The sequence below is a fragment of the Pinus tabuliformis genome, chromosome 4_2 (assembly GCF_031772625.1).
Source record: "Pinus tabuliformis cultivar Carrire ecotype Pingquan chromosome 4_2, CPIR1, whole genome shotgun sequence".
NCBI lineage: Eukaryota > Viridiplantae > Streptophyta > Pinopsida > Pinales > Pinaceae > Pinus > Pinus tabuliformis.
In genome coordinates this window covers 261,625,284-261,641,024 of record NC_142304.1, presented here as the reverse complement: position 1 = coordinate 261,641,024, position 15,741 = coordinate 261,625,284, and the positions used below count along the sequence as shown (strand labels likewise).

At 39.3% G+C, this 15,741-nt stretch overlaps 1 protein-coding gene across 1 annotated transcript in view; it reads right to left on the bottom strand.

Moving 5' to 3' along the window:
* MED21 (mediator 21) overlaps nucleotides 1–15,741 on the bottom strand; it is a 191,512-nt gene that overhangs the window by 93,777 nt on the left and 81,994 nt on the right. Inside the window, exon 4 of the mRNA XM_089428500.1 lies at nucleotides 10,806–10,883. Within this exon, the coding sequence (XP_089284626.1) occupies nucleotides 10,806–10,883 (78 nt within the window). The remainder of the gene's footprint in view (nucleotides 1–10,805; nucleotides 10,884–15,741) is intronic.

The following is a 15,741-nucleotide window of genomic DNA, read 5'->3' as shown; positions in this document are numbered from 1 at the left end:
GGTTGTAACCTTTAAGTGTTTCCATTGACTACCAAATCGGCTTCTGGAAGATCCCAAGCACAATTTGATTTCCCTTGTGGCCTGCTTAGAAAATGGTAAATTCAGCTCAGCTAAAACTTCAGAAATCAATCCTCTGTTCTAAGAGGATTTTCGATCTGCTCAGCAATAAGGATATGCCCAAGTCATAAAAGATTTTGATCTAAACTGACGGTGACAACGATTTCTCCATAGTCAGGCATCCATTCGCTCCAACATAAATACTACTCAGTACACACAACTATGCGCACTACCTCTATCCATGCGTACTCATCACTCTCTGCTACAGGTGACAAATACAAAAGCAACTTGAAATATATCCAACCAAATCATCCACAAATCGATTCATATTTGTCTCTGCTACATGTGTCTATTAGTCTGGTCCTGCACTACGCTACAAACAAACATAAAACCCACGATCGAGCATCTCAGTGACCAATCCACACTATGATCTTTACACGCAGCCAGTTAAGTGATTTTGGCACAATAAATCTGGTGAATGATTAAAGACAATATACGGGCGTTGAACAAGAAACCGTGTTGTTCTTAGAGCTTCGCTTCCCTAATAGATCAAACTTGGTGGCCAAAGGAAGGAGATCAATTCTCAGCATGATAACTGTAAGACAGAAAAATATACCCGGAGAAGGATGGCTGATAAACACAATTGTATCTCCAAGAATCTTTTAAAATCAACATACGTTGTCTTTTTTGAACAATTTTGATACCATCAGCACCATAGTCATTATTGCAATCACCTCCTATGACTTGATGTGCGACCCAGAGTCTGCTTGGTAGAATCGCTCTGCTTACTGGGCTTCGATCAAGGCCAAGAATTCCTTCACGTGCATTTGCTGGTTATTACAATGCCCAGATATGGGTATGCTACGACAAAAAGCACTACTTATTTCGCACCAATCTTCACTTGGAAATCTCAGTTGCACACTTGCTTTCATGTCCTTGGAAAAATTCATGTGGGCTCCTCACATATACTCGACCTCAATACATTGCCTCACATATAGGTCGAGACTCCCGTATTCCAAGTGAATAGTGCTATAGGCATTATATCGATCGATCATTTGCTAAAAGACTAGCGCATACTTGATCATCCCATTTGGTCCCCGACTAACAGTGTGAACAGAAGTTTCAACTCAACCCTTTCCAATTTATGGCTTCAGCAACCCGATCTCTACTTCAATAAACACACATGCTCTGTAATTGACCCTCTTAAAATAATTTGCCCAACAATAGAGTAGGCTTGGAATGATTAGATTTTTTATGGCCCCCACTTAAAAAAACAGTGTGTCGTTGCTTTAACGAACTTGATTAAAAATCACACGCTCCCTTTTTATTTTGTTTTTATTATGCGTAGCTCACTCACTAATTTGTCGATTTTTTTTTTCAATTTGTTGCACATTCAACATGAAAATTTGTCGAACCCTTTTTAATAATTTCTCATTCTATTGCAGGAACTACATTTTCGGCTTCTCCAGCAAATAGATGAAATAACTCTCAACCAAAACCCTTGAATTTGGCCTTCCAAAAATAACCCATGGACTGATCTGCAATAAACCCTCAAGCTAGTAGGAGAACCAGCTCTGATACCACTATAATATTACTATTGGAAAAATTGACTGTATATACCAGAAATGAACTTGAATAGCAAAATAATCACAAATGGACCAGCAATTTGCTACACAAATAGATGCCCTTAAAATCACTGAGCCATTTTATTAATCCACTAGAAAGAACACATCAACATGAAGGAAAAGGGGGAACCTGAGCTTGCCAAGCAAGTGGAGCAAAACCCAGAAAAGATCTCTGACCAAAATGATGTATGACCTTGGTTATGATGTAGACAGTCCAATGAGAAGATCGTTGCAACCTACTACTACAAACTTATTCTCTCAAAAATGCCACTGAAGCACCATGAGGTTTCTGGATGAAATCTCCTCAAGAGTGTTAGGTTTTCGTCCAACACCCAATAACAAACCCGAGGGTTTCCCTCCTAGGGCTAGAGAAGTTGGGAAATAGGTTCTCCATACCTCACCAATAGAAAATATCAACAATCCAAGATGTCCTCTAATGGCCTCCTCTTTTTATGAATCTGATGGATCCCTCTAGAAGCTTCTATTTTATTATTATTTTAATATTGAGCACACTTCCCTTTTTTTATTTTAATTAAAATATCTTTTTAACATGGGAAAATGGTAAATTGGCCACCATACCTCCTCAGGCCACTGAAAATCACTTCTAAAGTTCTAACCATCCCATCTTGTAGATTTTCTCATTTAAGTTCCAAAGAGCTATTACACTAAGGTGTTCCGTCAAGTATTCTACTCAGATTGCCACTTTAAGCGAAATTAATTGAGTTAGGCACAATAATAACCCCATTTTACGAGAATTATCAGAATACAATGGAACAAAAAGCTAATTGTGCAGAATCAATTCTGATGATGGAATATGGAAAGTGAACTCCTCCAGACCCCATAAAACATCTCCAAAAACCCTTGGGCCCACTGATGAAGTAAACTTGCCCCTATGACCTGACTGCCTCCAAACCTGAAATTCCATCCTAACCATGCCATAAGGAACAACAGAAAAAGGAACATCACATTACTAGTGACAAAGGATGAGGAGTAGGAGACTTTGAAGGTTAGAGCGTGTTAAATTATGGTATGTTCTATGCTTAGAGCAGTTTACTTCTTTTCTTCTTATTAGCCAAATATTAGCAATCACATATACATTAAGTAAAGTGCAGATAGAACATTAAACGATCAACTGAAAACAAGCCAAGGCAAGAGACACAAGATGTGGCAGCTAGCTAGGGACAAACCCCAATGCGGGGAAACCCTTTGATCAAATCTTCAATAGTTCAGCAGAGCGCAATAGTACAAAATCAAAATTCTGTAATTTTATATCAGCAGCAGCAAACCCTAGATCAGCAAAGTCAAACTTGGTCAAACGAGTTGAAATTGACCTCCAATATGCTTGGTCATCTTCCGGTCAACTAGCCCTCAAACAACCTGAAGAAACAACCCTTGAACAGCGCCAAAAACACAGTCAAACTGCTGTTAGCTGAAGTCAACCTGCTGCCCAAACCCAGGGCAGTCAACACTGGTCAAAAACCTGTGGACGGATTGCCTCGATTTTTGTGCCAAAATCTACGGCCTGTCTAGGAGAGGCAACCACACTAAAACCACACCCTTGATGAGACAACGCTTGGCCAACGTAGGTCAAAGAGACCTTTTGCGTCCTCCTTTCAGCGTCCTCCTGCCCTAATGCGTCCTCCTTCTTCCCACGTGTGAGTTGCTCCTTGTATAACCCAAATCTAAGAAGAGAGAGAGAAGAATGAGTGAGATGAGATGATGAGAACATGAATCAACCTCTCTTGTATTTATATGATTCACTGGGCATGTGTGCCACACATTTAACTGTTGGCCGACCTTGACAATTTGTCAAGTAAATACAAATAAATTCATATCTCCATAAATACTTGTCGGAATCAGATGATCTTTAGATCAATCCTACACCTCTCGATAAGAGGAATCTAGGAAAAATATCCGCTGCCATAAATGAGGTGACCCACATGGAGTTTGGTCCTAGTTCCCAATTTTAACACTCCTTCTCAACTAGGGAGAACTCCATTTGCAATCCGTCTGACCGTCGCTACTATCCCATCCATCAAATGCACTGCTTGGCCCTAATTTGCTCTGCTCGAACTATGAAGAAGAAGAAATGATCGAGGATGTATCATACCATCCTCCACTGACCCGAAGTCAGTCTCAGAGTGTGTCATACCACCCTCACTGATCTCAGATCAGTATCATTGATCCCAGATCAATGGAGGTCATCCTAGCATAGGGAGTACGGTAGATACAACGATGCGTCCATCGTCCCTAACCCCATTTCACTACTCAATGATCAGATGAGAGGTACTTCCCATGAGTCCCAGACTACATGGGTAGGATGCCTCGACATGAGAACTAATCATCCTGTCCATAGGAGAACGAATCATCCTGTCCAACAGTCGCCACAGGAGAACTAATCATCCTGACCAACAAGAGAACTAATCATCCTGTTCCACAGTCGCCACAAAGAACTAATCATCCTGGCCCACAGGAGAACTAATCATCCTGTTCCATAGTGGCCACGGAGAACTAATCATCCTATTCTACAATCGCCACGGAGAACTAATCATCCTGTTCTACAGTTGCCACGAAGAACTAATCATCCTGGCCCAGAGGAGAACAAATCATCCTATTCTACAGTCGCCACGGGGTGTCACAGGGGAAGGTTGAACCTTTCACCCTGTACATAGTGCACCACCAGGGGATGGTGAGTCGCCCTGTGCTTGCATGTCGCTCCAAGAAGTACCTCGCGCCCCCCTAGAGCTCCCAGAGCTCAATACATCATACTCTACCCTCATAAGAGGGTCTCTGAATGACACAAAATCATTCTTGGAAAGTCAAGAATTTGACCTTTCCCAAGGGCTTCGTCAAAATGTTGGCGACCTATTCATCTGTACCGATATGTTGGAGCCTTATTGCTCCCCGCTGCACCATATCCCGAATATAGTGGTACCTAATATCGATATGCTTGGAGCGATCATGAAATACGGGATTCTCTGATAAACGAATCCCACTCTGGTTGTCACACAGGATCACGGTGGTATCTAATGTAAATCCAAATAGCTCACTAAAGAGCTTTGGTAACCAAACCGCCTCACGGGAGGCCATACTAGCAGCAATGTACTTTGCCTCGGTGGTGCTCAAAGCCACCGACTTCTGCTTCCTGCTCATCTAGGATATCGAGGCAGATCCCAAAGAGAAACAACACCCGGAAGTGCTCTTTCAATCCACCACACTGTCTGCCCAATCAGCATTATTATATCCAAGTAGTCTCACATCTCCAGCAATGGATCTCAACCCATGAGTGATTGTGCCACGAAGATATTTCAACAAATTCTCGGCACCAATCCAATGTGTGTGGTGAGGCTCAACCATATGTTGGCTCAACGTGTTGACTGCAAAGCATATATCCGAACGAGAGTTCACCAAGAACATCAATGCTCCGATGAGTTGACGATACTCAGTAGCATTTCGTAAAACAGGTTTGGTAGCACTACCACTTAACTTCTTGAAGTCGAGCTCCATCGGGGTAGTCATGGGCTTGCAGTCCACCATACCGAATCTCTCCAATATTTTCACCATGTATTTTCCTTGAAATAGAAAAATCTCCCCTAGTTTCTGCCAGACTTCCAGTCCTAGGAAATAGTGCATCAGTCCTAGGTCTTTCATCTCGAACTCGGAAGCCAACTCCCTCTTACATTTGAGAATGAGAGGGTCTGCACTTGTTAGAAAGAGGTCATCAATGTACAACACCAGTATGAGAGGTTTGTCATCTTCAACCTTAAAATAAAGGTTAGGGTCGGCTTCACTCCTATTGTATCCCAGCTTCATCAGGTAGCTATTGATCCTCTCATACCACGCTTGGGGTGCCTGCTTTAGCCCATAGAGGGCTTTCTCCAATCTGCACACGTGAGATTCTCGATCATGAATCTCAAATCCTTCGAGTTGCTCCACATAGACCTCCTCTTTGATCGAACCATGCAAGAACGCGGTCTTGACATCCATCTGATATAGGTTCCATCCTTGCGAAACAGCAAGGGCTATGATCGAGCGGATGGTGGTATATCAGGCAACAGGTGCAAATGTCTCGTCATAATCTATACCTTCCTTCTGAGAGAAGCCACGAGCGACAAAACGAGCCTTATACTTTTCTGTACTTCCATCAACTACATGCTTTATCTTGTAAAGCCATTTCGAAGTGACAACTGCTTTGTCCTAGGCTCTGGGGACCACATCCCAAACATCGTTTTTCATGATGGACTCATATTCCTCAATCATAGCATCCTTCCATACTTGATGCTTGACAGCTTCTGCGAATGACGAAGGCTCATTTTGGATGATCGTGCTCATGATGGTTAAGTATCCCTGATACTTGGTCAGCTTCTTACTTTCCCGGAAGGTTCCCCTGGGTGCAACATGCCCTTCAGCATCATCAACTGTCCCCCTTAACCATGAAGGCCTCTTCCTAGAAGAGGAAGGGTCTTGCAGAGGGGGATCAATAGGATCCATAGGTTCTTCCACATCGAGCATCGCTTCATCTTCCTTTTCCTTTGGTTCCCTGGTGTCAGCTTCTTTAGATCCCCTTTGAGTAGGAAGATTGTCAACTTTGCTAAGAGCCATATCTTCGTCAAAGGTGACATCATGGCGAATCTCGATTTCCCTTTGACCAACCACACAGATTCTATAGCCCTTAATGTTTTCGCTATAGCCCAAGAAGATTCCTTTCTTTCCAGATGTACCCAATTTATTCCTCTTCTCCTCCTGCACATGAAAATATACCAGACTTCCAAAAATTCTAAAAAGAGATACGTCAGGTTTCTTACCAGTGAACATCTCTTCGGGAGTCTTGGAGCCCAATGCTTGATGAGGGCATCGGTTTTGCACATATACGGCAGTATTCGCAACTCCGGCCCATAGAAACTTCGGAAGTCCTTGATCATGAAGCATAGCATAGACAGCTTCCACAATCGTACGATTCTTCCTTTCTGCCACACCATTCTGCTCAAGAGTATATGGTGTTGTAGTCTCCCTCTTAATGCCAGCTTCTTTGCAAAAGTCATGGAACTCATTGGATTCATACTCAGTCCCATTCGGAGTCCTTAACATCTTGATTTTCTTTTCGCTTTGATTCTCGATCAAGGCTTTGAAGTGACGAAACCAAGTGAACACTTCATCTTTTTCAAGAAGTATATCCAAGTCTTGTGAGAATAGTCATTTGTAAAAGTGAGGTAATGTGAGGTAATATAAATATCCTCCCAAGGAGTTCACAAGCATCATACCAGATATGTCTGAGTGAACCAACTGCAATATATCGGAGGTCTTGCTTAGGCTTGAGGGGAATGGTCCCCTTTTGAGCTTCCCTTCGGCACATCCCGGACATACACCTTCTTGCTCTACTCGGAACTCGGGCATCCCTGTCACCATTTGTCTTGCATTGGGTAGAGCTTTATAATGAAGGTGAGCAAACCTCTGATGCCATAGTTTGGACTGAAGTGATGTGTCACAAGACATGACACCCAGCGGACTTCCTCCGACCTAATATAATGAATCGACTCGAAACCCAAGAGTGAAAACTTCTTTAAAATTATTTTTCCATATATGTACCTTGCCATCGATGAAGGTTACCTTGTAGCCTTTGTCTTCCATTTCTGAAACGGACACCAAGTTCTTTTTGAGATCAGGTACATATAGGACTTCTTGCAAATGGATTGTCCGGGGGAGCAGTAGTAGAGAGGGTCGCTGGTACACAATATTCATCTTGCTTATTGTTAACAACGTTAGATTCATACCTAGAGTTTCTTGCCTTCTTGAAGGTTTGTCCTCTTCCTTGATTTCCGGCATTTCTTTTACCTCTGCCATTGGACATGCCATTCCTTTGATTGCCTTGAGAGTGATTTTGGTCATCGTCATGGTGTGAGTCCCTTTTATCAGGGCACTCCCTCGCATAGTGGCCCATTTTATTGCAATTGTAACATCATCCTTTTCTTCCACCCTTCGGTTCAACCTTTCCTTTGAATTTAGCCCTATAATTGTTTCTTCTTTTAGCATGAGAAGAAAAGGCAGAGGGATGGCCTTTAAGTGCAGGCATTTCTTGCTCTTCCATCCTTGTCTCTTCTTGAATACATCTAGCCATCAATTCCTCAAATCCTGGGTTGACATTATCGTTGAGAAGAGCAGTCCTGAATATATACCACTCAAGTGGTAGTCCTCCAAGAGTTGTGATAGTCATTTCCTTGTCAGGAACTACTTCCCCAATAGATAGGAGATCATTCTTGATCTCGACGGTCCTTAAGAAATATGCTTGCATACTCTCATCTTTGCCCTTCTTAATTTCCTTCAGCTTATTTCTAAGGAACAGAACTTGATTTGCATCATTAACTTTAAATAAACTCATCAGTCTATCATAGATTTCCTTGGAGGTTGTCAGCTCAGAAACATAGGCCACCAGGCACTTGTCGATAGAGTCCTGAATGATCTTCCTTGCTTTGACTTTCCCTTGGACCACTTGCTTTTGGTAGCAGCAGATGCATTTGATGGAGGCGCAACAACATTGCCTCTCACATGGTCCAACACTTCCTGATCTTCTAAAGTCAGATCGAGAGACATCTTCCATCCGTGATAGTCAAACTTCTCACGGAGCTTGTCTTCGGCGGGGAAGAGTGTTGAGGACCCCATGAAGTTTTTAGGATAGTCTTGCCAACCTTCTCTTCGATGATTGCTCTTGCTTGGGCTTTGTCTTCACCTCAGCTCTAATACCATGTTAAATTATGGTATGTTCTATGCTTAGAGCAGTTTACTTCTTTTCTTCTTATTAGCCACAGATTAGCAATCACATATACATTAAGTAAAGTGCAGATAGAACATTAAACGATCAACAGAAAACAAGCCAAGACAAAAGACACAAGATGTGGCGGCTACCCAGGGACAATACCCTAATGCGGGGAAACCCTTTGACCAAATCTTCTTTTATCTTCAATAGGTCAGCAGAGGGAAATAGTACAAAATCAGAATTATGTGATTTTATATCAACAACAACAAACCCTAGATCAGCGAAGTCAAACTTGGTCAAACGAGTTGACATTGACCTCCAATATTCTTGGTCAATTTCCGGTCAATTAGCCCTCGAACAGCCTGAAGAAACAGCCCTTGAACAGCCCCAAAAACACAGTCAAACTGTTGTTGACTAAAGTCAACCTGCTGCCCAAAACTAGGGCAATCAACGCTGGTCAAACCTGTGGACAGATTACCTCAATTTTTGTGCCAAAATCTGCGGCTTGACTAGGAGAGGCAGCGACACCAAAACTGCACCCTTGATGAGTCAACACTTGGTCAACGCAGGTCAAAGAGACCTTCAGCAGCTTCTGCGTCCTCCTTTCAGCGTCCTCCTGCCCTAATGCGTCCTCCTCCTTCCCACGTGTGAGCTGCTCCTTGTATAACCCAAATCTAAGGAGAGAGAGAGAGAAGAATGAGTGAGATGAGAGGATGAGAAAATGAATCAACCTCTCTTGTATTTATATGATTCACTGGGCATGTGTGCCACACATTTAACTGTTGGCCGACCTTGACAATTTGTCAAGTAAATACAAATAAATTCATATCTCCATAAATACTTGTCGGAATCGGATGATCTTTAGATCAATCCTACACCTCTCGACAAGAGGAATCTAGGAAAAATATCAGCTGCCATAAATGAGGTGACCCACATGGAGTTTGGCCCTAGTTGCCAATTTTAACAGAGCAACATGTCGAGGTTTCCAGTTTAGGGAGTCAACCTTCAAGTGTGCAGGAGTAAGTAGCTCCTTTCAGTTCCATTAGCAAACCCAAGTGATTTGAGCAAACATTGAGGGATGCTCAAGAGCATGTGGAGGCTCCTAGGAGCACACTTATGGAGAGAAAGCCTCCAAAGAAGTTTACAAACTACGTGGCACTAATGAGTAGCATAATCGAAGAGGCAACAAACCAAGAGGTTTGGAGGAAAGCCATGATGAAGGATGATGCATGTGATATTGTGCCAGGACTGAAGGGACAACCAATTCTAAGTGGCTCTTCAAGAAGTACCTTCCTCAACGAGAGGGAATGCTAATGAAAGTAGCTCGGGCAGGTACTCCCACACAAGCATAAATGTCTGGGCATGTGAAAGTCACCTAATTGACCCTAAACCTTCGCAATTACTTTAATTATTAAACTAGTTGACTTTTATAAGATAAAGTGAGTTAATATAATAAAATGTAAATGTTATTTGCATTAGTGAATTAGATAAATTTCAACCTTTGATCTCAACTGATGTTAAGATCTAATTTCAACTGTCAATCACTGTGGAGATTAGGGTTGTGGATTCAGTCAATAACTTGAATTTATAAAAAGAAGGCTAGGCTAAGGGAGAGGATACACATTTTGAGCATAAGAAACAATGAGTGAGATCTCAATGATTGGGTGGAGGACTTCCATTCCATTTTGCAGGGTTCAAGGAAGCGTGCAAGGGGCAACAAGGGAAGGATCCAGACCAGCCAAGAAGATCGAAGGACAGATCAAGGGTTTGATCAACTGGATCAAATTCCAGGTTTAGTGTTGTGTGTGTTTTTTCTCAAAGGACCATTATCCTAGGAAGGGAGCCCTTGTAAGTTCTGAAGTTATGATAAAAAATTGATTTGAAGGACAGAAAATATTTATGTGCATGTGTGAGATTGGTGTGTGATTTCATTTTCTTCTGTTGTTTAGTTTATTTACGTGTTGAAATCCTAGCCATGCTTTTATTTAGTAGATCTGCATAATAAATATTTTACTGCAATGAAATCTGCTGAGTAGTAATTGGCCAGGTTGTTAGGGTTATGTTAACTGAAAAGTTCTTTGTGATTCAGTAGCTTGCTTTAATTTATTTCAAACAAATCCATCCATTTGTGTCATCAATTTACGAATTTACATTCTATTCAATGTCTATGTTGAATTTATGATTGCAAATATACCCAGCATGTGGGTAAAGAAAGGATCTTTAAAGAATGGTAGCTAGAAAAAAGCAAAAGATCATTACATAACAGTACTATGAGCTTCAATTTTAAAATTGCTATAGCTAGGACTTCAACTGCTGAATTCACCAAACAGAATGCATCAATTTCAAGAAAAAAACGGTTTTGTGCTTCTCACCTGAAGTTGTGCAATTTGCATAAGTTGTAGTTCCTCCCCTCCCTCTGATAAAGGCAATGCATCTACCAAGGCATCAAACTGAATGACAGAATGCTCACACATTAATAAATTACCTTTTGATACAGAAGGACCTCTGTCAAGACACGTTATCACATACTTACAATACAGGAAGTAAGACCTAATGTAATACATACTGGAAGTGCAACACAAAATCAGCAAGGAATAGGAAAATATGCAGAATGGTTCTGTCTTTCCATGGTTTTAAATTATCTTTCGTGGCCCATTTTCTGAGTAAATATTCAAAATGAACTGCATCATAACACATTATCTTTTACCAAGAAAAAAGTGGAATTCAATGTCCTTCACATTGCAAATGCAACATAAAACTGGAAGGAAAAGGAAAATATGCATAGTGGCAGTATGATTTTATTACCATCTGAATCCTTTTTTCTTAGGAAAATCTTAAAAAAAGATCTGTATCATTAAATATTATCATCTAATTAAAACTGAGAGGAACCTAATGTCCTCTACAGTTAAAATCCAAAACATAATTGAGAGAAAAAGGAAAATATGCATGGATTTTCTATCTTCTACTGACTATTTTTCTAAAGAGAACATCAAGCATTATGCAAGTCCTATAACCAGTATAGCTGGAAGGAAGGGCAAGATAATGACATGTAAATTTCACAGCTAATAGCAAATAAAGCAAAAGAAGAATGCAATAGGGTGCCTTTCCCGACCTTTAGTCCATTAAGATACTACACAGCTCTTTAGATACTGCCATTCAACAATGGGGAATTCTAAGAAAGATTCACAGAAACAGTAAATCCAACAGTAGACATGCTTTAGTAAACTTTAGGATATGTAAATTCCTTTAAAATATGCATTTATCGCATTTCTAAAGTTAGAAAAACAACAAATAACATTCCAACCATCACAAGCATGACTATAAGAATAATCAGAAGTTTAATCCAAGTTTTTCAAACAATAGAGAGTAAGCAGGCATATTACAAGCAAAGAAACAGTGAAGCCTGAGGGGTTATCTCAACCAGTTGTCACCAATGTTGCTACGCATTTGGCTAGTTACATGCCAGCTAAATGTGTGATGTTATCGCCAATATCATGCATTTTTCTGCATCAAGCGCTCTGGCAATGTTATTGCTAGCAAAAATGCGTGCATTTTTCCTTGGCAATAACATCACGCACTTTTCAAAAAAGCAGGATGTTATCATGCACAACACCCAAGTGACCAGTCCATGGAAAAAGCCCATTTTAAAGTGGAATTTTGGAGTCATTTTGCAAAAAGATTGAGGACAAAGGAGAGCAAAGGAGGAAACCATTTTCCTGAGCCAAGGAAGAGGATTTACGTGGCAATGCATTTATTTGATGTTGTTGTTGCTTTGAATGTTTAAAAGATTGACCAAAAATGAATATAATCGTATTTTTTTCCGATATTTATTTGATGTTGTTGTTGCCTATATTTTCCCATGCTTGTAGAAAAACTGAGTTTAGGCCCAACCCAGTTTAAGGTTCAGGAAGTCATATCAAATTTAATGCCCAACCCAACATATTTCATGCTACTGTCATAAACATGAATATTTTCAAACTTAAAACACATGAACTTACTCTACTCACTTTTGCTGAAAATCAGTCCATGGAAAAAGCTCATTTTAAAGTGGAATATTGGAGAAATTTTGCAAAAAGATCGAGGACAAAGGAGAGCACAGGAGGAGACCAATTTCCTCAGCCAAGGACAAGGATTTATGTGGCAATGCATTTATTTGCTGTTGGTGTTGTTTTAGATGTTTAAAAAATTGAACGAAAATGAATACAATCATATTTTTTAAATTTTGTTGATATTTTCCCATGCTTGTAGAAAAACTGGGTTTAGGTCCAACCCGGTTTCAAGTTCACGAAGTCATGTCAAGTTTAATGCCCAAACCAACATATTTCATGCTGCTGTCATAAACATGAATATTTTCAAACTTAAAACCTATGTTACCGGATCCGTCAGGCCCAACAGCTGGATCCGCAGATCCCTGGATCAGAGACGGATTCGGATCCAGATCCACGAAGATCCGCCCAACATTTGTCTGTGTAAAATGGTTTGATGTCCGCACATATTTCCAAATTAGATCTCAGCGCAGAATTCCAGAATGAAAATGTCAGCGGATGAATAACGCGGTATTGGAAAAATCAGCCGCGCGAATAATTAACAAGGGAGTTCATTAATTTTTGCTTGGTTCGCCATATTATAAAAACTTTAATTCAAGATTATAACATGGGGACATTTGGATATTCTAATTAAATTTTATGTTTATTTTAAACATAAAAAGGTGAGTTTCATAAAGTAAGTTCATTCAATTTAAATATAATAACTAGTAATTAATGTTTCAATATTATGATACATTAATTTTAATATTATTAAATTAATAATTTTTTTTACACCTGAAATTAATAATTATTTTAAAAGTTTTATATAGAAGTTTTATATTTAAAATTTAAAAAATATATATTTTTTTTATTTTATACAAATTTAATTAATTTTATTTAATATTTATAAATAATATATTAATTCTGATATTATTTATCTAATATATATTTTTATAAGTACTATATATAAAAACTATATATTTAAAAATTAATATATTTAATTTTTAAAAATTATAAAATATTTTATATTGTTTGTACTTGCCGTATCTGGATCCGAATCTGAATCCCGGTAACTTAGCTTAAAACACGTACTCTACTCACTTTTGCTGAAAATAACACAAGCAACCCACAAATTTAACACAGGTGTTTTTGATCAAATTGTTGAGTTTTGTAGCTATGGTCATTAATATTTTAGCCCTTGAAATATATATATATATATATATAATGAAAAATGTGTTCTTCATGTCATTTTTGGTCCTTGAAATGATTGATGTATGATATATTCTTCATGTTGGTTTCAAAAGAAAAATTTTGAATTTTCAAAATTGAATGTTTGGCTGCAAATAAGGTCAAGTCGGCCCCAGGCAAAGAGACACCCATTCAGCCAGCCAGAATCACTATCTATATGCCAAGTTGATTGGGCATCTTTGTGACTTGACCTAAGGGAAGTTTGACCAGATTTGATCATAGCAATATTGCTGGACAGTTTGACCTTGTTCTTGGCTAGAAGAATTAGATGTATCTCTGTTGAATTGAATAATTACTTTAAGGAAAACTTTGTTGGGTTTTTCCCCCATGCAGCTTTTCCTAGGGTAAACTCTTGTGTCTCTTGTTTGGCTACTATGATATTACTAGCATTTTGTTTCCACTATCAAGATCTTTTGTGTAATTGCTTTATGATGAATTTGAATGCAAGAAAAGATTAATGTAAGAAATCATAAGAAGTAATTATTAGTTAGAAGATCTTATGAAAAATCAACACAAATGACCCTCGAAAAACCCCTAAGGGAAAACCAATAAGAGAGGAGGGATTTTTATTTCTCAGAGAAATTTTACAGCAGTCAAATGTTGAAAATGTAGCGTGCAAGATCTTTTGGCTTGTGCCTTAGCCAGTGAAGACCTCAAATTGTCCTCATGTGTTAGACTTCAGTTAAGATGAGTTATTTCCAGTTTACTAGAATAATCATCAAGTTTGCATGCATAGAGTTGGAGCTTCAGTTAAGTGAAGTCGTCATCAGTTTAACTATAAAATGAGGTAGCAGTTAGAAGTTCAGTTAGGGCGAGTTAGTCTTCAGTGTTGATAGAAGGAAGGACTAGTTAAGAACTTCAATGTTGATTGGAGAGAGAAAGTGTATCATTCTCAGTTAACTTGCCAATCAAGTGTTGAGAAATCCAAAGTGTGGCAATTAATCGATTTCTCTTCTTATGACATTATCTTGTGATGTTTCATTATTATTATTCTTTCATTCAATTTGTATTTTCTTTATCATCAAGACTAATGCCAAACAAAAAATAGTAGAGGACACGAGATGTAGGCACGCAGCCAGGGCAAAACCCCACTCTAGGGGAAAACCTGGTCAAAATTTTTCCTTCGATAACGACCAAGACCTTCACAACCTATACTAGAGACTCCCTCCATCAAGTCAACCTTGTGATTAGTATTGCATTCTTCAATGTGTTCTTCTTGCCCTCGATCCTGTGATGACTGCCCCAAACTCAAATCTCGGTCCTGCAATAATTCGAGTTTCTTCACTGTAATACACCAAGCCTTCATTGTAATATTCAGGCTTCTTCACTAAGGTAGCACCGAACTTCTTCACTGCAATAGCACCAAGCCTCTACACTGTGATATTACCGAACTGCACTTGCTTCAGAACTCATCACTCTTAATTTGATCGAACTTCTTTTCACCGTGGTATACCGAAATGAACCTTCTTCTGATATTTACACAAAACCCATACTTGAGATTTTCGCACTGGCCTATAAGATCCTACGAGTTCATTCCTCTGAAATCCGAACTCCTATCAATGCTTGATGTGAAGTCCTTGGGCTTGTATATATAGTTGGTTGTCCATCATAAATGAGCCAACATGAGTTCTTTAATAGAAGTGTCTCTATATTAGGCCGACATGAGTTCCTTGAGGGAAATCGACTTGATGATGAGGCCGAAAGCAAGGAGACTTTGATGGAGGAGTCTTTGACCAGACAAATTTGGACTTTTGACTCAAGTTAACAATCCTAAAGCCTACAATCGAGGCTTGACCTATAACAATTGACCCAAGCATGAAACCCATGCTTTAACAAGTCAATTAAAATAATAATAATAATAATAAAATTATTTCTTTTGACAATAATATTTCATTTTGACTCAAGTACAATTATGAAGACCGAACCTAGTTACAGACTTTAACACTCCCTCTTAACTACGGAGGTATTCATATTTACATATAACCATAGAGGTACATGGAAAATCTCAAAACACATAATCTATGAAGAAGTTTAG